The 24,595-nt window shown below is 37.3% G+C and overlaps 1 protein-coding gene across 2 annotated transcripts; it reads left to right on the top strand.

Moving 5' to 3' along the window:
• Positions 1 to 5,391: 5,391 nt before the first annotated feature.
• Positions 5,392 to 24,536, top strand: LOC137636728 (uncharacterized). Of its 2 annotated transcripts, none has more exons than XM_068369116.1 (12): positions 5,392 to 5,514; positions 11,706 to 12,380; positions 13,208 to 13,340; positions 14,064 to 14,160; positions 14,689 to 14,836; positions 15,544 to 15,628; positions 16,472 to 16,642; positions 18,669 to 18,912; positions 19,677 to 19,909; positions 20,508 to 20,698; positions 22,199 to 22,240; positions 23,080 to 24,536. In XM_068369116.1, the coding sequence occupies exons 2-12, from the start codon at positions 11,733 to 11,735 to the stop codon at positions 24,091 to 24,093; spliced, it is 3,006 nt and encodes a 1,001-aa protein (XP_068225217.1). In that variant the 5' UTR covers positions 5,392 to 5,514; positions 11,706 to 11,732; the 3' UTR covers positions 24,094 to 24,536. The 2 variants fall into 2 exon arrangements, with proteins under 2 accessions (XP_068225217.1, XP_068225216.1); XM_068369115.1 differs by having other exon boundaries at positions 14,674 to 14,836.
• The last annotated feature ends 59 nt before the right edge of the window (positions 24,537 to 24,595 follow it).

The raw sequence follows: 24,595 nt of genomic DNA, 5'->3' as shown, positions 1-24,595 counted from the left end.
TTATTAATAACTAACTAAATGTTTTATATTATATAATTCATATTATATGGCAAAACATATGAAAATATTTTCTCCTCGAATTGACTGTTTTGGTAACAAAGCTAATTCTCCAAACGTAAACAAACATTATTCTATGACATTACGATTGTATTTCTTATGAGGATTTAGTATTCCCAATATTAAATATATATCATTGTTATATCACTAATCTTGTGGCAGGTATAAATCTTCAGTTAGCATGAATATTGATAGTGTGTAATTTATTCAAATTGAGAAGAAGTTTCAGTAATAAAAAGTTATATTTGCCGATGTTTGAATGGATATAGAATTTTGAATACGTTGCTTCTAATTTTCTACCCACATTTCTTCATTATTAGAATTGATTAGATACCTTCTCAGACGTTTATTTATTTTTTTTTTTTTTTACAAAACTTCTTCAAAAAGATATCCTAGTAAGACAATTAAATCGGTGGAACTTCAGAAGTTCGAACTTGCAGTGAATATTTTTTTTATGTTGAAGAGGTTGACATGAGTCTATCTTCATAGTTTATATAGAGCAGATTTATTTTAATGATGTTTTTTTGGGTAGTTTGTAGCGCTACGGCCAAGCGTCCTAATTTGCTTATTATCGCTCCGACTGTTATCTTGTATTGAATAAAAACGTTAGGAAATGGTCTACGGATCTTAAATATGTTGTGTAAGGGGGGTCTGGGGGGGGCGCAGCCCCCTGGGTAAGGACACGGTTTTTAGCATAGGTTGGGTGGGTTTTTTAAGTTAACTTCTCCCGTCGTACTCGTAGGTAAGGAAACTGTTGTGTAAGGGGGGGGGGGGTCCGGGGGGACGAAGCCCCCCTGGGTAAGGATACGGCTTTTAGCATAGGTTAGTTGGGTTTTTCAAGTTAGCTTCTCCCGTCAAAATCGTTTTTAGAACGACGGCCAGTTCAGAATATTTCCGTTTTCTACGGGATCTGGCCGTCACCCTACAAAGGCTCCGTTTTTTTATATTAGTGCAATGTCTGTGACAGACACAGCTGCTGTGGCTTTGCTGTCGTAATAAATGAATTCTGCATCTGACAATTAATCAGCTGTGTTTTTATTTAACCTTTTAATCCGATAGGTTTATAAGATTGTCCTATATATCTATTCAATACACCGGCAATGTGATTGTCCATTTAATTCTGATGAACTGGAACTGAGGAAAATTGTATTTCCTAAAATAATGAATGAAATTAAGGCTTGGGTGTTAACAAAAAAAGCTCAAGCTCAACGAAGATAAAAGTGAATGTATTATTTTTGGAAATGAAAAAAGATATAAAAAGAATGGAATGCTTTCAAGGAATTGAAATAGGTCAATCGATCATTGACCTAAAGAAATCTGTCAGAAATCTTGGAGTAATCATGGATGATAGACTGACAATGAATGAACATATAAATAATGTGGTAAGAAATTGTAACTATCATATTAGAAACATAGCATTTATTAGTAAATACTTAAATGAAAAATCTATGGTCATACTCATTAATCACCACATATTTTCAAGAATTGATTACAGCAACTCACTGTTCTATGGCTTACCAAATTATCAGCTGAAGAAAATTCAGATTACAAAACAGAGCCGCTAGATTAATAAAAGGACTACACAATAGGGAAAGAGTTACCCCTGCACTAATTAAATTACACTGGCTCCCGGTAAAGGCGAGAATTGAATACAAGCTACTCTTATTAACGTTTAAGATACTGAACCAAAATGAACCAAAATATCTAAAAGAATGCCTGAACAAACTAGAACTAGAAACAAATGTTAACACAAGACACATGAGTGACAAACATAGGCTATCTGAACCAAGAACAAATAGTAAATTTGGTGAAAGGGCTTTTAGCTACTGTGCGCCTAGACATTATAATAAACTGCCAACTGAAATGAAGGACCTAAAGGGAGCAATTGAATTTAAGAAGAAACTAATGACATTACTTTTCACAAGATCATATGATTTGGAAGATGCTACAATCAAAGAATTGTATAAGTTATAATGAAAATATTTCGTTAGATGATCGATATGGACCCGCCTGAGAAGTAGTTCACTCGACTTCAGTGGAGGGTTGGATTTAAACCCAAAACAAGTAAGCAAGTAAAGAACAATGGTTTGATTTTGGAGTGTCCTCCCAGAGGAGCTGCTTACCGTGGCTAAAGAGTCCCTTTTACTCTTACCAAGAGGAAAGTGGCCACTGAACAATTAGTGCAGTACCTCCTTGGCAAAAGTAAGTCTACATATCACTCCATATCTGGGTTTACCCAAAAATCCTTTGCGTATGACCACTGGACTCTAAATAAAAGATACTCACTCCAAAGACTTACTAATGTTTGATGCTGATAGCACAGTCTCCTGTTCAGAAAATAGGAAAGGAGAAAACTTATCAAGCAGTAGCCTGAATGGCTTTAAAGATATCCATTTATCTATCTGTGAGTAATACTGATAAAATGATCAAAATGCACCGCATGGAATTTCTGCTTATAAGATTTCCTACCCTAACAACAGTGAAACATTTGTCACTGGACTCTTGAGTTACATGGATTATTTTCGACTGAAATAAGGTTAGGCCTATTTATTTCAGTGTTTTCTGGGGGTATTTCTAATTCGACTAGATTTACTTTGTCTTAAAGGGGAATATTAAGAGATATTTAGACATACATACATTCATTCGTATATATATATATATATATATATATATATATATATATATATATATATATATATATATATATATATATATATATATATATATAATGCCTACAGCGCACTGTAAAAAGTGCATTGATTGTCATACCATACCAAGGCAATTGCATCTCTGAGAGAGTGCATACGAAACAACATTTTTTTCACTTCTGGTTTTTTACACACGTTAAATACAGTTACTTATAATTACTGTTTTAAACGTATTCAAGATGAGTGATTAGTATTGTTTCTCAGCAGCATAACACAGCATAATAATCATTTCTTCCATAGCCTTTATGAAACCAATTATGAACACAGCATTATTTAGTAAGTTTATAGTTGCAGGAATTTAATTTTCTGTCACATGTGTTGATTGTTTACAAAGTTCTGCATGAAAGACACCATACTGTCTTAGGATAGAGTTCTCTTGCTTGAGGGTACACTCAGGCTCACTATTCTATTTCTCTTCCTCTTATTGTTCTTGAGTTTTTATTGCATAGCCTATATATGGGCGATTTATTTTGATGTTATCATTCTTAAACTTATCTTGTAGTTTATTTGCTTATTTCCTTTCTTCACTGGGCTATTTTTCCCTGTGCGAGCCCATGGGCTTAAAGCATCCTGCTTTTCCAACTAGGGTTGTAGCTCAGCAAGTAAATAATAATAATAATAATAATAATAATAATAATAATAATAATAATAATAATAATAATAATAATAATAATAATAATAATAATATAAATTATCGAGTTTCAAAGTGGATCGAACTCCCACTCAATAGGGTGCTAGGGTAACCCACTTAATTTTACACCAATAGAAATGTAAAGTATGATGAAGTATTTTACATAAACTAAAAAGAACTTCCTGAAGTTTAGATCTCAAAAATTATGAATAGGCCTAGACACTCGCCAGATCTTTTAAAGATTGTTAAAAAGATGAAAACAATAGAAAGTAAAAAACTTATCGTAGATAATCCCTCTTACGAAGAAAAAACACTTATAATTTTGGAGACAAAAATAATGAAGTCTTATATACATATGTTTTAGCTAATTATTTTTACTTTACGGGGTGTTTTTCTGGTCCCATACAGCAGGGGAACCCTACTTTTTGCAAGACCTCCACAGTTAGTTTATCATGTTCGTTCGTAAGCATTCAACATCTCACACATCATACTGCTCGTTTATAGTCAATTCTTCTCCACCCAAGGGATTCCTGCACTGCAATTGTTCATTGGCCACTTTCCTCTTGGTAAGGGTAGATGAGACTCTTGAGCTATGGTAAGCAGCTCTTCTAGGAAAAGGGCACTCCAAAATCAAACCATTGTTCTTTATTCTTGGTTAGTGCCATAGCCTCTGTACCATGGTCTTCCAGTGTCTTGGGTTAGAGTTCTCTTTGCTTGAGGGTACACTCGACACACTATTCTATCTTATTTCTCTTCCTCGTGATTTGTTAAAGGTTTATAGTTTGTATAGGAGATATTTATTTTAATGTTACCCTTCTTAAAATATTTTATTTTTCCTTCTTTCCTTTCCTCACTGGGCTATTTTCCCTGTTAGAGCCCCTGGGGTTATAGCATCCTGCTTCTCCAACTAGGGCTGTAGCTTAGCAATTAATTAAAAGCCTTAATATCTTCAGTCTTTTGAATGTCTGGTGGGAACTGATTACGACATGTGTTCTTGCAAAGTTTGTGGTGAATCTAACAACAGGTTAATCTGAAAGTATGCCAGTTGAAAAGATAACATAGAAATAAGATTAAAGTGACACATTTCTATATATTCAATATAGACTATGTTATATACGATTTGATTTAATCTTAAGCCTACAAGTTTTTCATAAAAAGAAGTTGACTCAGAAAAAAGTATGTGTCATTATTTTACTACGATAATATCATATGTATAACAAAGAACACCAAAATTAATATATAAAGACTTTCAGGAAGAAAATCTAGATATTAAAAGATTTTTTTTCTTTGAATATAAATTTAACCATTCATAATTTGAAAATTTCACGTGGATGAAAAACGTAAGAAATATTTTGACATTGATTTTCTCTATCATACTATGTCCCGAGCAGATATCACTATCTAATAGATTATTTTAACTCGATAGAATTATCTGCAAGTACGAAGGATGGGTTAGATATATTTAACTATGAAATGGTTGTATGGCCATTTAGATTTATCATAAAACATCAAAATATTTATAGAAATCATTAGATGTTTATTCTAGAACTCCTTGATTGCACGGTTACATAATTATGAAAGGATGATGCTTATCCCCCGCTAGATAGATCTTATCAGCATAGATAAGTCCTGTGACGTCATAGAAAAGCCTTCAATCTGATAGCTACCTTTACTTGATCTCTGAATTGGTTGTGAATTCAATATGAATGATAATGTATAAATAGTCCTATGAATGATATATTAAAACAGGACATTAAAAACTAGGAAATTATTTAATAAAATAGAGACGTCAAAACGAAAATACATTTAAGCATGTAATACTATGTCGCATTGCATTCTGGGAGAATAGACAATCATGATTTTTGTCATCAATAATATATGAATAATATTATAAAATAAATGATAAAATAAGGATATTAAAAACCAGCAAATATTAAATAAAGAAAGAGAAAAATGAAAATGAAAAAATACATTTAGGCAGGTATCGTCGTATTGCATTGTGGGAGAATAAACAATCAGCTGATAGCAAGTCCTACAGACATCGTCAGTCATCGATCTAAACAACTTTTTGTGATTATATTTTAGTGGAAGCCGTTCAGGCTGGCGATTTAAATTGACGTAGGTACCTTTGTCATTTATTAACCTCGATATATATTTATTTATTTGTGTATTTGCTTTTTTGTGAATGATTTTAGCGACGTGTTTTACGGAGTCGCTACGCTCCCTTTACCGTGAGCTTGTTGACCTTTCCCATATTTCGATGTTATGTCAGTCTGAAATAAGCTTATTTAACGGCTGGTAGTTGCTAGTGTAAGCTTATTTAACGGCTGGTAGTTCCTAGTGTAAGCTTATTTAACTGCTGGTAGTTCCTAGTGTAAGCTTAAGTCACTGCTGGCAGTTGCTAGTGTAAGGTTATTTAACGGCTGGTAGTTCCTAGTGTAAGCTTAACTGCTGGTAGTTGCTAGTGTAAGCATATTTAACGGCTGGTAGTTGCTAGTGTAAGCTTATTTAACGGCTGGTAAATGTTTGTGTATGGTAGATTTATATATATGGTAATTGGGGAGTTATTAAGATCAAAGACCAGCGAATGTTACGGTCGGAAAATTATACGAGATTCAATTGTTGATTTTTTTTGACAAATGCATATTTTGGTTACTGTTCTTTCCTTTACGATTTGTCTATCTATCAATTTATGATGTATTTGACCTATTTAGGGTTTTGACGGTTTAGCCATGCCAAGTTATTCTAATTGACTTGTTTAAATGTCAACTAACTGGTTATCTTGCCATTTTTTTGGCCACTAGTAGCTAGCCTACCTTGACACTGAAAGAACCTTTTGTATTTTTTTTAACTAGTTGTAACCTTTACTTGAATGTAGGTCAACTAGTTAGGCTAGTATCTGCTTAACAGTTGCCTAGTTTGACAGTCTTGCCATTGGATTAAAAGTTATGATTTTTATTTTGCAAGTATGTCCTTAGTTGTTAGCCATTCAGAGGTTGCTATTATTGTTTTGTCAACTCGCTGCCTTATAGTAGACCTTACACGGTCTGTGTGTGCAAGTTATAATTTGCTAGGGTTAAAAGATGCTATCATATTTCAGACTAAAATCGATAACATTTTCTTTATAAAATTTTTTTTTGACAAATAATAAGAAAGGTTATGCATGTACCAACATACTACATACACTTAAAAAGATGAAACATCGTATGTCAACTTGGAGCCTTCGTATATCGGTGACCAGTTCCTCGCATATTGATTAAAAATGGACATCAACTAACCTAAACTTTCCTCCCTAACCTAACGTACAAGCCGTGTCCTTAGCTACTTACCTAACGAAGGGGCTAACACCTCCCTGCGACCCCCCTTACACTGCCGTGTTTTAAGTTAGACAGTAATACATACAGGTGGCCGCTATCGTAGATACACCCCGTCAACTTTTCTAGGTAATTTTTATGTACTTCACCAAGGGTTTTAGTACCGCCAACACTTTTTTCACGGATTTTCTCTACGAGTACTGAATTATTCAATAATTTTGTTATTATAGTAAATTACATAGTAAACTGTAGATATTTTAGCCATAGCAAATTCTCACTTATATCTAATAGTCCCAGTAAAGTCTCTTATGGGGTGGTGAATAGACTATTCAAAAAGTATGAAGACTAGGTAGGGCCTGTGGCAGTGACCCAACCTGTAATCAAAGTACGAGAAGTAAAACAAACTCAATCATAAGTCGGCTTGGGCAAGTGTGTTGTTACTACTAATTTAAGAGTCCATAACTTGAGTTCTAAGGATAGGCTATTGTCATTTTGCTACACAAATAGCCGGAAATGTCCTGACAACAAAAAGTGGCTCACGAAATTAGTATAATGTACAAAATTTGCATCGGAAATAGTCGTGATAGAATTTTCTAATATAATGTCCTTGGAATTTTTTTCTTCTCGATGTTCAGGAAATTTTCAGGAGCCTGATAACCAAAAGCAGATGTGATATACCAAAAGTCGGCTATAAAATCAGTACTAGAGTTTATTTATCTATGACATATTTGTTTTTGATGTTGTTAATAGTATATATATGACATGTCGGTTTTGACGTTGTTACTTATTTTAGAATGATTTATTGTTAATTTGTTCTCTTCATTTATTTATTTCCTTATTTCTTTTCCTCACTGGGCTATTTTTCCCTGTTGGAGCCCCTGGGCTTATAGCATCTTGCTTTTCCAACTAGGGTTGTAGCTTGGATAGTAATAATAATAATAATAATAAAATCAGAAGTACAGTCTCATATGCTATTCTGATTGACTGTAGAAGTAATAAAAATCAGGAAGTTTGCTTGGAGTAACAGCTGCTTTTGGTTATTAAGAGGCAATTCTGTATAACCTAAAACCTTGTTTTTCAATAATTACTTGGAATAGTCCCAGATGATGTCAAATACCAATTTGGTTTGCATTTTTGCCATATATAAATTTCATAAGCCACTTTGGTAATAGTCTTTTAGCTTCCTCTGGTGTGAGGCTAGCCATTTCGATAAAAATCTTAGTAATAACATGGTAATGATATGTGTATCCTTTCTAAAACAATATATAACACAAATCAGTTGGAAAAATATATGGTTTGTGTAAGTGTCCAAGTATAATGATTACCTATGATTCACATAGTGTCTTTCGAATGGTTTTAGCTCTGCCATTGCTTGCTTCGCTCGGAAATAAATGCTATCATTTTACTGCTCCACGTTCTGGCAAGTGGTACATGAATAAGCTACACATGGCAATCCTGTAGGTCATTATTTCAAGGATATTTTTTTTTATGTTCAAATGAGCAACAATAGTTTTATACTGTACTGAACTGTACGTTTTAAACAGAATAACTGAATTAGAGGAAATCACACTTAAATTTTGAAGTAGATTGAATTTTGTTGTGGAAGACTTTTTCTTGGGACTGTAATCATGGTGGAACTGAAGTGGATGGTAAAAAAATAGCCATTGTAAAAAAATTCAGTAGTATGAGCAAAAATATTTAGATCTTAATTTGTTCAAAAACCCACCTAATGATTGTCATACATTAAACAGAAACCTGCCAAAAGAGTGCAAACAACGTGTGTGCAGTAACCCACCATCAGTCTCTCAGAAGTAAACAATGCATTTAGAAAATGAAGTGGTGTTCATATTTTAGTTGAATGATAGGCTAGCTATGAGCCAGCCCCCATTACTCTCACAGGGAAATGCCTAAATAGCCAGCACTAGTCCGTTTCGTATAGCAAATTTCAGTTTCATTAGAAATTAAAGTATCGACTCTACCTACCATGTACAAGACACTGCTGGTCTATTTTGAAAATATCTGTTGACTGGCCTGCCATTTTCTGGTGTGACAAGACAGTTACTCCATCTAGTGGCACATAGCCCAAATGATGTTAAATTGTGGGACGTACTTTTAGTTGCTTATATCATTACTTTGATAATCTGAGGAGAGAAAGTACTTTAATGTATTTATAGTTTTGAATTTGAAAGATGAATATGTATATCGTAATTTGCGTCAAATCATCTGCCATGTTTTTTTTTTTTCCCCTTGTGTTCTACAGCCTTTTTATACTGTTGGCTACAGTTTGGGTTGAGTTTAATGAGTTCTTGAAGATAGAGATGAAAAAAGTTTAGGGATATGAGTGATTGTCGTAGTGTTGTCTTTCCTGCAGTCTTAAGCAAATTTTTAATTCTGTACCGAAATAAGAAAGCAACTTGTGTTGAAGAGGTTAATCTCTATCAACAACCTGAAACCAAACGTCCTGTGAATTTCTAAAATTTTTTCACAAGTCCTTGCTATGTTCTTGAACCTTTTATACTGTTAGCTAGTTTGGATCCAGATGCATCTAAGGAGGGTTTGGGCGCACTCCTGGTGAACGACTCCACATTGGGAAACGTTAACCAGTGGGAAATGCAAGCAGTGCTTCAAGCATTATAATCTTTCAAGCAGTTTGACGAGCGACAACACTACCGTGGTGTCCTACGTCAACAAGCAAGCGGGCACACTTTCACGGTCCCTCTGCTAGTTGGCAAAACAGGCGGACATTCAAAGCTTTGTAGCTGTCAGCAAGGGTCATTCCAGGCAAGAGAAATGTTCTAGCTGGCACACATGGTCACCAGGGTCATGTCGTAGGACTGGAATGGTCCACGAATCCTCTTGACAACAGAAAGGCTTCTTGCGCTGTGGGGTTTGCTGTCGATAGACATGTTCGTCGTCGCACGGCTCATAAACAAGTTTGTTATTCTGCTTTCCAGTTCCAGATCCATTGGTAGTTCTAGAGAATACCTTCCAACATCCACGAGACAACCCAGATGCTTTACCGTTGTCCTGTCTGATTCGTCAGGTAATCGAAAGGCTGTTAATGAATCCTGATCTCGGAATGGCCCTGGTGGTTCCCAAGTAGCTACGCTCTAAATGGTACCAAGATCTGCTGATGTTCCCGGTCAAGGTATCAAGAGAACTTCCCAATGGCCCAGCCTACTGTACTTCTTCAGTCTCATCTGTAGAGGCACCACAACTTGGTGGCATCCCTGTCTCTTAATGAGTTGCGGCATTCTAGTATCTATGAGCAAAAGGCTTTTTTGCGAGGCACTGCATGAGAGATATATGGATATTTGAGATCTAAAGCTGCTGTTTACTAGGGAAAGTGGGATACCTGCTGCGATGGATGCCGTTGAAGGGATACTTCTTTGGTTAGTCTCTCTGTAACTAATATCTGATTTCCTTCTGACTTATGTCAGAAGAAATTCCCTCGGCCAAGTCTACAGACCAAAGAGTTAGACCTCTCCTCTTTTTTTGGAGCTGTCTATGTTTATGAGGAGCGTTGTAACAGTGTCGTTCTTTGATTGAACTCTAACAACCAGTGTGGGACGTCACGCGAGTTCTGAGGTCCCTCGAAGGCTCCATACGAACCCTTGAGACAGCCGGCAGATAGGAATTAGACCTTCAAGACAGTCTTCCTTATCACCTTGGTCTCGGCAAAGCAAACAGGTGAACTGCGTGGTATCTCGTACGTCACTTGTTTCAGAGGAATGAAGGTTTACTTTACCTTTGTTCTGGATTTTGTAACTAAGACCCAGACCCCTGCTGTCTGTCTTCAGGTTCTGGTCCTCCATCTCCTCCTCAAAAGAAAGGACTGGAGATCATGATGGTTTGCTTCTTTGTCATGTGAGGGCACTACCTGAAGAGGACTCAGACCTTCGGACTGTAGCACCAGAGTGGCAGCAGGGTAAAAAATAAGATCTCTGGGAATGTAATTTCCCCTGGCTTTGGAAGAATCCAAGAGAACTTCTCAAGCATCTTCTCGCAAAGATAGAGGGACTGGCTCAACACTGTCCATCAGGAAGAACTTGTAAGTGGCGCAAGTCTTGAAGGCTGGAGTCTGGAAATGTCGGACGACCTCCGCCGCCCACTACCTTCGGGAGTGTACTCGCAGATCCTCGGATACTTTTACAGTCAGTCCAGTGGTAGCTGGTTCATAGGTTGTGTGGCAACCCTAGCGTCCTCACAGGACAAAAAGTATCTCGTGTAAGTTAGCGGTCTGGTAAGAATGCCTGGCCCTTTTTTCCACTCTTTTCTGTCCTCTCTTTTGGGGTGTAATTATCTTTTTGTTATTTGCTGGATCGGATGTTTTAGGCAAGTACTTTTCTGTACATTTTGATTTGGTGTTTCCTCCATCCTCCTTATTGGCAGACTGGATAGAGATTTTTGCAAACCCATTTTAAATTTCCAAATATTTTAGAAACCATATTCTTTGATGGATATAGGTTCTTCCATGACAGCCTGTCTCGACATTTGCTCGAAATTGAGCCTATTCACCAGAGGCATCCTTTTCCTAGGTTGTTTGGAGTTATCACTTCAGCTCCTTCTATGGGTTTAAGTGGTTTGACATCTTGGGATTTAAACAAGCCAGTTATAGCTTCTTTCTTAAAAAGATGAAGGTTTGGTTTTGTGTAGGAATAAAACTTGAAGATTCAAGTAATTTATGTTTCCTGACTTAATATAAACGTGGGTTCTTTACGTTACATTTTACTACCTTAACAAGCCCCCCCCCCTTTCTAAGTCCTAGGTTAATGTTAAAGCAGGTGGAGATACTTCTCACCTTGTTATAAATTTTAACAAGCCGAGTTACAGCTTCGCGGAATCCTATTCCTGTTAAAGGGACTCGGGGTTGTATAATTAGGAAAAAATAGATCTCACAGCTTGTGATTTTGATGAAAATATAAAATGTAAAGTGTTATGTTTTTGCCTGTTTCTCTGAATACCACGACAATAATTTTTCTAATTTATTTACAGGTAAACGAAGTTAGGTCTTTCTTTCAGATGTCCACTACTCAACCTATAGAGTCCTCCAAAGGGGCTGAATCTACCTCAACCAGCGAGGAAGAGAAACTTGCTGCGTCTGCTACCCCGAATTTGTCTTCGTCTTCAGATCTGAACGTCACTTCTAAAGAATCTTCAAATACCTCTGGTTCTAATTCCCCGACCGAACTGCAATCCTGGCAAATACACGAGCCCTCCCTACCGAGCGCGAGACTCGGGTTTGGCCACCCTTCGGCGGAGAGTAACAGTCCGGTCGACCACTCGCTGCCGGCGCCCCTGAGGGACGACTCTCCGACTTTAGACGGGGCCTCCAGTCGTCGCCCCGCATCTTCGGAAAGCATTCCCAAGGCCACGGCAGACAGTCAGCAGCCCGCGCCGTCTACTCGGCAGTCGGCCGAGCAACCTCCCCGGGGCGGTGAGGATCCTCCCAACACCGGGCAGCCGCCTCCGGCGCAGGAAAATGCAGACGCGGGCAGTAATGCCCAAAACAGAAACAATGCCCAGAACCGGCAAAACAACAACAACGGGGGTCTCGCCAACGTCAGGGAGAGATTATTCCAGGCGCTTTTCTTCAGGCTGGCCGTTGCTTACGCTAGAGCATTCCCTCAACCCCTGAGAAGAGTGTTTGAGTTTATCATTTTGATTAAAGTAAGTATGAGGGCTTTGGTAGAATTATAGTTGCTATACAGTAGTATGGAAGGTCCTCAACTTGAACATTCGGAGATGCAAATTCAAATCCAACTTAAAATAACAAAGATAAGATAGAGGAATACTGTAAGAAAACAATATTTATTTTATACAGTAAGCAAAATAACAATTGTAATAACCTGTTATCTATTTCATATGAAACCTGACTACTTGTTGACTTTTGTAGTTGGAAATCATAGGCATGGAATTCAGGTTAGGCTTATCCTAGGCCAAAATAGAACTTGCAAACAATTCGTTTGTAAGTTGAGGACATCTTCTACTTTGTATTAATATGGATGGATGGTTGTCATGTTGTTTCCTAATATTTGAATGTTTTACTTTACCGAAACAATTAAGTCAACAGCTAGTCTTCAACAGTCTTTCAACGTTTTGGATTTAGATATTGATCCCATGCCAGATTAGGATATTGTTTTGGGAGTTCACCATTGGTGGTGGTCAAAATAGGGCCAACTATTGTTGGCTAAGTATTGCATCATGCTGATCATCGAGAATATTGAAGTGTGTCCTTCCTATTCAGTTGTTGCTTGAAGATCCAAGATTTGTTTTCCCCGAATGGGAGTTGAAAATGGATTAGTTTAAAGTAAAATAGGTTAGAATACCAGGTTGATAGCAACCAAAGGCACTGGAGGAAGAATATACATGGAAAAAGTAGGGCAGCTTGTGCAGTGAAAGACCAAGCTATTAGCATCTGTGAATACAGACGAGTTCAGAAACCTCAATTTTATGACTTCTTACAGTTTTCCTCATATGTTTTGCCCATGTTTCAGGCTCTCACGACTCTGTTCCTGCTGATATATATACACCTTGCTTTTACGCGCGCACCCATTACCTGTCTCGACCACATTCGCGACGATTGGCCCAGAGAAGGCATCCTTCGGGTGGAGGTCATTCGCAACCCAAGTAAGTCCGAGTGGAAAAATATTGAGGTTGTGTTTACCCGCTCTTGGATTTTGGTCTGTTTTATACTGGCGAATAGCCTTTCATTTTTAAAATATAGTATTAAGAGGGGGAAGTTTTGATAATCAGTAGGGTAGACATTAACTATACATGGGAATGACAAAAATCTAAACTACAAATAACTATTTCATTAAAGAGTTACTGTAATGTATTGTGTATTTTTTTTTTTTCAAATTGATGATTGTTTGGCAGGTAAGTTAAAAAAAAGTTCTTGCTTATTTTTCAAGACTTGATCTCGGATGGAGGCAATATTTCGAGCATTTTCTGATGCATTTGGTGATTAACAAAATTCTTATCATTTATATTACTCTAGGGGGCATAGCAACACCATTAATACAAGTAAAGTGTTTCAAAAGGCTACGTTGGACCCCAAACGACACCAACATTTATCTTAAAACTTTACCTCCGTAACTGATTAGTTTCTTCCAGATTTCTGTTAAACTTCTTTGAAATTGATAGAGCAACTTCAGGGATTAATCCCCTATTATATATTTAACACTAAAGCACTTCCTTGCCCCTCCATTTATACCGTTAATGTATTTATAAATTGCTTTTCATTATATGATCATTTGCAGTAACTAAAGTAGCTCTTTGTTACTGCAGCTCATAATACATTCAACTGCTACTTATCTTTCTAATTCGTGGGCAAACTTCATTTCTCTTTAGGCGAGGATTACAGCGTAGAACAGAGTTACGAGAAAGAGGAGCGGTTGCAGCAGCGACAGTTGGAATTCCTCGGTACTCTGGGGTCTGACATCGATATGTAAGTCTTTATTCTTTTTTCAGGTTGGGGGGGGGGTAATTTTAATTGGTACGCAATGGGTGTTTGTGCGAGTTTATCAGACAATTTATTTCCTAGTATTCGCAGCACAACGTTGAAGTTTTCACTTTCTTTCGAGATTGTTTAATGTTTTGCGTTTCTTTTATTATTGTTATTACTACTAGCTAAGCTACAATTGTAATTGTTGTCTCTTGTTTACAAAGTAAAGATCCCATAATACTCAAGTTAAAAAGGGATTTTATTCATAAAAGATGATCAAATAAATGATAGTTAAAAAGGCTCGGCTTACAGCACCCAAAAGGGGACTTCACTTAAAGCACGGGAGTAATGTACGTTATCGTTTTTGCTCGTTACCTTTCCTTTAGTGGATGCTTAGAAAAAGGAGAACTAGTTTATGCTATTGTTTAGGGAACTATAATTCGAAGAAGACACTCTTATATTGAAATTTAAAATTTTGAACTTTTAGAGATTAAAGAAAGCCAGTCATTAAAGCAGTGTGTTATTTACTAGGCTGTTCGGTGGGGGCGAACCCGTCATAACGGACGGAGACAGCACCGTGATGGAAGCCGGCGCCGCGAGTGAAGAAGTCGACCCAGGAGCCGTTCCTGATGGAGAGACTGCTGTGACGGAGGCAGAGTCTGCTCATGTCCCTGACCAGGTAATGTGTTGGGAAATAGGGTTGGCAATCTTGGGTTTGCGAGTGCATGATTTTTATTTGAGCGTATACTGTTAAGTTCTCTAAGAGAACCAAAAAAAAAATTTTGAAGGAATTCTTGCTACCGTGCAAGTGGAACTTGTAGCTAAAGGTTCTGCAGGGTTTTTATAATAGATATTTTCAGGTATTGTGAATTCTAATACGGAGACGCAAGATTTTCAATCCTACATGATTAAGGAACTCTCTTAAATGTCTTAAATATTATAAGTTGCAGTAAGGTAGTCCCTAGGAAATACTATTCTGCACTGTTTACCATTCTTCACTTAACAGAAGTGAGTGTATTTGGTATTGTGATGTGTATAGAGGAAGACTTCTGTATGGTACTCTTTATATGTTTTTCTTGGATCCAGTAATATGTTCACATACCAGGGTAATATTTCGGGCATAATTCCGGGGGCTATAAAACTTTGCAGCCATATTTTATGCAGAGAAAGCCTCTGTTCTCAGATAGGAAAAGCAAGGGATGAGAATCCATTATTTGATTATAGGTACCATGTAATTTGTGGGTGGGGACTTGTCAGTGGGCTGTATTGCTAAAAAGAATCTCAAAAGTTCTAGGATTCTATTTGAGAATTTTATTTCTCTTTAGATACATTATTTAGTAGTCTTATTAATGAACCTGACTAAATTCCTCCTTCTATCTCCCGCAGCCGGAAGAAGACAAAGATGCAGTCGAGGCGTCAATGCAAAAGATTCCGACTACGTTGGACTTGTCCACATACGAAAGCATTCCAGGTTAGTAAATTTTCATTCTAGGTCGGTACATTTTCAAGTTCAGTACTTGTAAACCTTCAACTTTTGATGGCTTCATCCTTAAGATCAATTATTATCTTCATAATAAGTGTTCTTCCTTGATGTCTCGAGATAGTGCATACAGTTTTATACTTTTAAGTTTTCCTGTTCTTGATGCACAAATCATCAAGCTGTATTGTATAAAATTCATAGTTTTGTAAGATTCCATCCTTTTTTGAATTATTGTTATTGTGTAGTATTACAGTATTATGTTATGAATTTGAGTATGGTAATTGCTAATTATCACATCTATACTTAGGTAGTGCTCACCCAAAAGTTGTTTTAAGAATTGTATTGAACGTTAGGTTAGGTTGTCTATTAAGTTGCTTATCAATGATATACAGTAACTGTTCATTTTCCTTCTTAAATGTCCTTACTTCCGATGTGAACTCCATCTTTTCGTCGTATAATGACAAGCTATCAAGATTGCTTTAGATTTTTTTCAGGAGTCACCTTAATTTTCATTTAGGATTTTAGTTTAGTCAGTTTGCAAATTATATTCAAAAGATTGTGTTTGTCTTTGTCTTGTTTATGTATTTTATACATAAAATACTGTTTAGTAGAATGGGGTATTCTTTGAAATATCCATTACATACAATTTCTCAAAATAATTCTATGTTGATGTACTGTATAATCTTAATTAGCTGTAAAATATGAAACTTGTATTTCATACTATTCATATAAATAATTAAATTTTTTATGTATATTCATTTTCCATAAAATAAGCAAAAGAATTTTTTTTTGGATCTTTTACCGCATGCTTCACAGTTTTCACCCCCTTTTCAGATCCGGCCGAAACTCCAGAGGAGGACGTCATTAGCGAGCTCTCTAGCATAGTCAATGTCACCAGCGGAATGTCTGACTCCAATTATACCGAAAATCTCTCCACCACCACCATGCCGCACGACGATAACCCCCTTCCTCGGAAGGAGCCCTTGGAAATGCTAGCCAAAGCCGGTATGTGTATGTCAATTTCTTATCGTGGTTAGTTTTTCTTTGCTATACTACAGGTTCTTTTGCAGCTGGGTCAGTTCATTATTTAGTCTGCTGCTTCCTCCGGTGGCTTAGATGACAGCGGAGGTAGCAGCAGTAGGGGATTCAGCATTATGAAGCTTCATCTGTGGTGGATAATGTGGGAGGTTGGGCTGTGGCACCCTAGCAGTACCAGCTGAACTCGGTTGAGTCCCTGGTTAGGCTGGAGGAACGTAGAGAGTAGAGGTCCCCCCTTTTTTTTTTTGTTTCATTTGTTGATGTCGGCTACCCCTCAAAATTGGGGGAAGTGCCTTTGGTATATGATGATGTATGTATATGATTTTTATTTGTTCTAACACAAATACAAACCATCATACTTCAGTGAAGTTGAAACGACAGTTTTGACTTTAAAAATGCGATAACCTTATTTGCTGGCAGGTGGACATTAGGTCCAGCTTACTAGCAATGTGGAGCAACATTCACTTTGATTTCAGCCCCAGTTTAATACTGGTTCTTAATATTTGTTTTAATCCTTTAATTTGCCTTATAAATTTTGATGGCAGAGCGTTGTTTACGAGGATAAATAATGGAAGAAGCCAAGGTTATGCAGTTTCGGCATGTTGGTTGCTTTTTATCCCTCGAGACTGTGGTCTTATAATGATGACAGCAACGTTAACGTAAGGAAATTGGTTTTTGTGAGTGGCCGATAAGCTTCTTGTTCTTCAAGAATCCTCATTGGAGGACTCTTTTGCTTCCTGGTTGATTTAGAACTTCGAGTTCCAGAAAATATTTCGGTAGGCTGGAATCCAGTTCCAAGGATGTTGGAAATGTTCAGGACACCTTTCGGATTTTCAGGAATTGCTATCGAAGGACTCCACTTCCCGGTTGATCTAGAACTTCCAGTTCCAGAATGTATTCCAGTAAGCTGCAATCCAGTTCTGGGAATGCCTGGAACATTCAGGACACCATCCAACACACACACACTACTTTTGGATGCCTTGCCCTTTCCGCCTGTTTACCTGTCCCCGGTTAATCTAGAACTTCCAGTTCCAGAACATATTCCAGTAAGCTGCAATCCAGTTCCAGGAAAGCCTGGAACAGTCTGGACACTATCCAACACTGGAATACTTTTGGATGCCTTGCCCTTTTCGCCTGTTTACCCGGTTTACCAATTACTCGACAGTCTGTTGATGACATCAGACCCAGGGTAACTGTAGTGGCCTTAGAGTGCCGCATACGGGGTAGTATCTGGATTTACTGTCTCTTCTCGTCAAGGTACTACGAAAACTACCCATTTAAAGGTTGGTCTACCTGGGGAGTGGTAGTAACTCGGACGTTTGAAATGATAGTTCCAGTTTCACTGGAGTTATAATCCTATGAAAGACCAGGTTTGTATAGCTATGATGAATACAAGTCCTTTTAAAGACTTGTGATTTTAGAATTATCAACACTGCTTTAATACCAACTATATGGGTTAATGTTAAATACTTTTCCTCTTAGGTGTCATAAGAGAACTTTTGATGTACCTAATTTTGGTTTGTGATATGATTACAAGCATGTATGAAGGAAATCATATTGGGCGTAATGTATTTTTCAAAGCTTATTCTCGAAGGACTATTCATTTCATTATCATTTTTTGTTTTTGTCAGTTGTTCTTTCTCTCAGGGTTAGAATTAAAAGTAGATGGTGATTGGAAGATAATGCATGGTATCTTACAGTAGCTGGAATTGAAATCCAAAAATGTTTTTTTTCATGGTATAATCCTTCGTCTCGCCTTGGATAAAGCACGGTCCAATGAAACTTTTAATATACTGTTTACAGCATGCTAGAAAAATTCTATTAAGAGATTTGCATTTTAGTTGACCAAAAAATTACCTTTTTGGTTTGGTGATCTGTTGCAAAAAGATATTCATTCATTATTTTATTTAAACAGGTACACCATATTAGTCCCGCCGGAGGGAAGAGTTGAATTTCATTACGAATGGAAAGTTAAAATTACTTTTTCTTACAGTCTGGCCAGAAGACGAGTACATCGTCGAGTATTCTCTCGAGTACGGTTTCCTGCGCCTCTCGCCCGCCACGCGCCAACGCCTGAACATCCCTGTGATGATAGTCCTCTTGGATCCTACCAAAGACGCCTGCTTCGGCGACGCTCTGTCTCGCTTCATCCTCGACGAGTTCCTTGGGTACGACGACATCCTGATGGGGTCCATCAAAAGCCTGGCAGAGAAGGAGGAAAACAAGGGATATCTAAGGTGAGATTCATATTACTAGCTGAGCTACAATCCTAATTGAAAAAGCAAAGATGCTTGTATGACCAAAAGCTCCAACAGGGATAAATAGCCCAGGGGAGAAAGGAAATAAAAAATAAACAAGTAATGAACAACTAAAATATTTTAAGAACGGGACATTGATCTTCGGCAGTGTTAACGTAAATAGTTCCTTGAAGGTGATTTGCCCTTATCAATATTCATATTTTTGTTGGGGTTTGAGGCTAGATGGCTAATGGCTAGCAGCTAGCAAGTTATCATTCTTGTCTTCCAAGTACATTGGAGAAAATTCTCGACTTTCAAAATTAATAGGTTTCAAGAAGTTGTTTGTAAGTGGAATTTTGCTATAATTTTGGCAAAGGGTAGCTGTCGATTAAATTCGTATGCCTACGATTTTCAGCTGCAAAAGTCAACAAATAGTCCCTTTTTCATATTGAAAATGCTATCTTGCTTACTGTATTAAATTATATAATAGTTTAATTACAGTATTTCATTATGAACTTTTGATACAGTACCCGAGATTTATGATTTCAGTTGTATTTGTATTTCGGAATGTTTTAGTCGAGGACCTCCTGGTTAAAGACAAGATGGAAGTGGGTATCGTTAATTTCTTATTTTGAGTCGCTAAACAATGTTTTTGTATTCTGGGGAATTTTAATTATGAATTGGCTTTGCAGGAAAAATACAAGTTACTAAGATTTTATTATTTTTGTGTTGAGAAAAGCGTTAATTGCGACTTCGCTTTTCAGGAACGTCGTCACGGGAGAACATTACCGTTTCGTGAGCATGTGGATGGGAGGGAGCAACTACCTTGCCGCAGCCTTCGTGATGGTGGTCTTTACGCTCAGCGTCTCCATGCTGCTGAGGTATTCTCACCACCAGATATTTTTGTTCATCGTAGACTTGCTGCAGATGTTGGAGCTTAACGTCGCCATTACATTCCCCGCGGCCCCGATGCTGACCGTAATATTAGCTCTTGTCGGTACGTAATGTTGTTGTTTAATTTCTAGATTGATTGCATTATTTTTTTAAGCCGATTAGTGAGTCAATCACTTTATTCTCATAGGGCTGATGAGCGCATCGGTTTCTCCTTTGAGGATGGAAATTATACCCTGAATTTTATTTTCTTAAAAAAGGAACTTTCATTTATAATTAGATTTTTATTATTTCTTATTAGTTTATCTTGGATTCCTATATATTGTAGAATTTTTATTTCATATGAAAAATATTGTCTTTGATTCTTATATATTGTAGATTTTTTTATTTCATACCAAAACTATTTAATCTTGAATTCTTATATATTTTGGAATTTTTATTTCATATAAAAAATCTTCTGTCCTGGATTCTAATAAGTTGTAAATGTTGTAGGAGAATAGATGATTTTTGGTAATAGTACTGATTTGTAATTAATGTACAACTTTGAGAATTTAAATCTTAATTAATTTTTGAGAATTTTTCCTACAGCTTGGTAAGTCTTTCTTGGAATCTGTTCTCGGTATTTACTTGGCATCTGAACGATATCTGGCAACTAATCTTAATCCAATTGAGATTACAGTACTGTATTACCATTGTATTTTCAGGCATGGAAGCGATCATGTCGGAGTTCTTCAACGACACATCAACTGCGTTCTACATCATCGTGCTCGTGTGGGTCTGCGACCAGTACGAGGCCATATGCTGTCACACGCCGATAACTCGCCGCCACTGGCTGAGATTCTTCTACCTGTATCACTTTGCCTTTTATGCCTACCATTATCGCTTCAATGGACAGGTAAGAATCGCATGACTTGCAGTATTGTAGATTTTATGTAGTCGTCCAGGTGCCGTATCCCCAAGGATGTGGGCGATCCTGGCTCGCCATTCCTCTTTTATTTTGGGCTTCCTGCAGCAACCGAGCTGCTTATATTCTTACGGCAGTCATTCTATTATTATTACTTGCTAGGCTACAACCCTATTTGGAAAAAACGGATGCTATAAGCCCAGGGGCTCCAACAGGGAAAATAGCCCAGTAAGGAAAGGAAACGTAAGGGAAAATAAAATATTTCAAGGAGAGTAACATTAGATTAATTATATCCTATATAAACTATAAAAACTTTAACAAAACAAGAGGAAGAGAAATAAGATAGAACTATTCATACATATTTATGTAGTTCTTCCTTTAGGTCTCCTTCCATCGAGTTTACCACTGAGATGATCTAATTTTTTTCTCACTACGTGACCCACAAACCGCATTTGCCTACCTCTCACTTGTGCTAAAAGCTCTCTCCCAACTCCCACCCTATCCAGTACCTCCTGATTAGCTTTCCTGTCGGTCCATGATATTTTCAGCGTTCTCCAAAATCACATTTCCATAGCCTGCAACCTCTCGGGATATTTAACTTATGATAAATGATGGAAGATTTACTTGATGAAGTAAGGAATTGCTCTTTACATTATTCAAATGTAAATGTGTACGGTAGAATGACTTCCAGCATAACATATTTGTCAGGTTTTCTCCAGTTCAATTTGGTATCGGTTGTTGAAGGAAAATGGAACATTTATCTGGAAAAGACGATGAACAATTTCAAATGTCTGCCGATGTTATCAAAGGCTTTTTTGTTGCTGCTGTAAGAAGTTTAAATATATTGTAATATCATGTTTGTGATTTCACATTTTCAAATTTGGTTTGGCCAAAATATTCGCCATTGATGATTGGGAGTTCAGAATTGAGGCAAGAGAAAGTTGCAGTAGTTAAAAAGTTAGGTGGGGTGAGAACAAAAGCTCTGGGTAAAAGTTAAAAGGACAAAGAGAGGGTGTAAGGCTATTTGGGCCTGCTGATCAAGGCTCACTGCTACGGGCAGTGTGTTAAAATACCTGTGAAGGAAACCGAAATATTTTTAAGTGTAGTTTTATTAATGTAACTGTTTCCCCAACTTTTATATACCTGGCCTTTTGATTTCTGCCCCACAGTTCCTAGCATGTATACATTGCTTAAAATTCAGTACATAAGCGTATTGTCTTATAACCATTTCTAAATTAGCCACCAGCATTTGCAGTGATAGCCAAATATACTATTAATAAGTACAAGTGAATCGGATACTAAACATAGGGTAGTTATAAAATAATTTTAACATGTGAATGCTTAGAATTTACATACAAACTAGAAAAAAATGAAGCATGAATTTGTAGCATTTATCGCTTGGAAGAAAGTTGGAATAGAAAAATCTCAGTTGTAGTGACGTTGATCCTAATTGAAAATTATTTAATTTTTATATTTTTTTTTTATTTACAGTATTCTTGGCTGGCTCTGATGACCTCCTGGCTCTTCATTCTCGTAAGTGTTCTGATGTCTTTTATTATTTAATGTTGTAGTAATAATAGTTTTGACAAAGTTATCTTACTTTTTAATACCATAACGTAGTTAACTCATGAACCTTTAGTCTTCTTATACAGTACCCCTCTTCTTCTGTTTTGGAATAGAATAAAGGGTATTCTTAGTATCTTGAGCAATTTGTAATACCTCTCCATTACTTTTCCATCTCCCTCATGAACTTTTTGGTGTCTGTTCTTATTCCTAATAACTAGCAGTCTAATTTGAAGGCATTTTTAGTTGATTTAATATCTCTTCCTAAATAATTCTTTTCTTGAAAACATTCTTTTGAGGATTCCCAATAACCGTCTCATTTAAACTACTATTTTTCTACATTTGGAATACTTGTAGCAGACTCCTGTCCTCTGAATCATTTTGTCTTGGCAGTCTCCCTTTTACCTCTTTAACTATTTTTCATAGATATGCTTTGCTTTCCAATCTTTCTTATTACTGTAATTTAATTGCCATATTGTTTCATAACTTTACTGGGGATATGTATCTTTTTAAAAGGGTAAAAGGGACAAAATTTAATTATCGGTTAACGTCGATAAACAGCTTCTGCAGAGGAAGCAATGTGAACATCTGGAAAGTGTAGAAATGAATAAGAATTTTGTTCTTGTTTTGTCATAAGATTAATTGCCATAATGTAGAAATAAAAGAAAATTTTGTTTTTGTGTTGTCATTGGATTAGTTAGGCATATTTTGGCTTGGCATTTTTAAAATTTTATGAATTATGAATAATGAAGATTCAATGATATAAATTCTGTTTTCTTTTCGTTATTCATTGTTCTCTTTTGTTTTAGCATTCCATGCTGTACTTCTTCCATCATTACGAGTTGCCGGCGATACTTCAACAAGCACAAATCCAGCAGCTCGGTCGCGTTCACACAGTCAACATCGTCTTGAGGAACGTACCGAACAACAACAACGCTAACAACCAAAACGCCAACGCCGCTGCGAATGCATCCCCGAACGACAGCAACGCCGGTGAGAGGAGCACCGGTGGGAACCCTGCTCCTGCCGCGGCCGGCGCTGGAAACGAGAGGCCGGCCAGGGGAAACATACCCCCGGTCGTCAACCTGGTCTTTCGGAACATCACGGGCGCTATGGCCAACAACAGGAACGGGAATGCCTCGCTGAACTTTGTCTTCAGGAACGTCAGGAACATCGTGCAGAACTTGCAGCCGGCGAACACCATCTTCACTACTGCCGCTGGAAGACTGACGACAACCACAGCTCCCACTTTTACCACGGCGTCAACAAATACGACTACCACCTCGACGGTGGGCGCTACGTCTGAGGTTGGATCGGGGGGCGAACCTTCTGCTGCGGTCGATCCGACGGCTCGTAGCGCCTTTGCTTCTAGTTCCAAGAACGAGTCGCCTTCATTCGTCGTTGGTTCAGACGTCTCCTCAAAAGTCAAGGAGAACTTTAATGGTCCCCAAGCTTCAGGGACTACGAGCGGGGAAAGTAACGACGGTAAGCTTTATGAAGCGGTTCCAGTGAGCACGTTCTCTGGCAACAGCTCTCGCCAGCATACAGCCGATGAACGAAAGGCCTCTCCAGGTATAGGAGGCGTGTGTAGTAGTGCTAATCTCCTGGGAGTCCACTCTCAGGGAGACGACTTATCTGAAGACATTCCTTCGGAAGGAACGGATCCTTTGCATCTTAAAAATATAGGAGCGACTGCATTGCCTCCTTCCCCCGACGCCGAAAGCACCGCAAGATCGACCCCACCCGTGCAAGAACTAAGGCACAGAATATCGTCAAAGAGAAGTGAATATGAGCAGCCCAATGATGGTGACTGTAGTGGATAGTTTAGATTTGCCTTAAAAGAAAGAGAGAAAAATAGTTTATTTTACTAGGAAATTATTTTTATTAATTTTTATTATTATTGAAGGAATTAATATATTGACATTATGCTTATCTCCGCCGAGTGTCCGTCTTGATCGGATGCTCGCGGGTCCCTTTTCATTGTCAATTTCATAATTGGAGGTCACGTGAAGTAAGGAAAGTAATTTTTTTTTTTTTAAGATATCTAAATGAGAACACAAAGAGAGGTGTTATTGTAGGTATAATCATTTTTACGTCTCTTCCTCGTTTGTATTTGTCCTCTTGTTTTTATTCCTTCTGTGTTACAGATGCTTTTATGGTATTTTAATCGCATTCTTGTCTGCCCCCCGAAAGGTTGGTCATTATTACAAAGGTGTGTGTGATATGCTATGGACACCTGAGAGATTGGTGAAATAAATTCTCTTTTTATAGTTTTGTTGTATGTGTCTTCCACCATTTTACAATCGGTTCTGGAATAATTGACAT

This window comes from Palaemon carinicauda, unplaced genomic scaffold (assembly GCF_036898095.1).
Source record: "Palaemon carinicauda isolate YSFRI2023 unplaced genomic scaffold, ASM3689809v2 scaffold37, whole genome shotgun sequence".
NCBI lineage: Eukaryota > Metazoa > Arthropoda > Malacostraca > Decapoda > Palaemonidae > Palaemon > Palaemon carinicauda.
The sequence above is the reverse complement of the archived record's forward strand: the minus strand, read 5'-3'. Positions and strand labels throughout refer to the sequence as shown.

Excerpts from the sequence above, each read along its gene's own strand:
- LOC137636728 (XM_068369115.1), top strand. The coding sequence starts at position 11,733 with ATGTCCACTACTCAACCTATAGAGTCCTCCAAAGGGGCTGAATCTACC. Across the intron at positions 19,910-20,507 it reads CGTAATATTAGCTCTTGTCG|GCATGGAAGCGATCATGTCG; the intron begins GTACGTAATGTT and ends TTGTATTTTCAG. Across the intron at positions 22,241-23,079 it reads CCTCCTGGCTCTTCATTCTC|CATTCCATGCTGTACTTCTT; the intron begins GTAAGTGTTCTG and ends CTTTTGTTTTAG.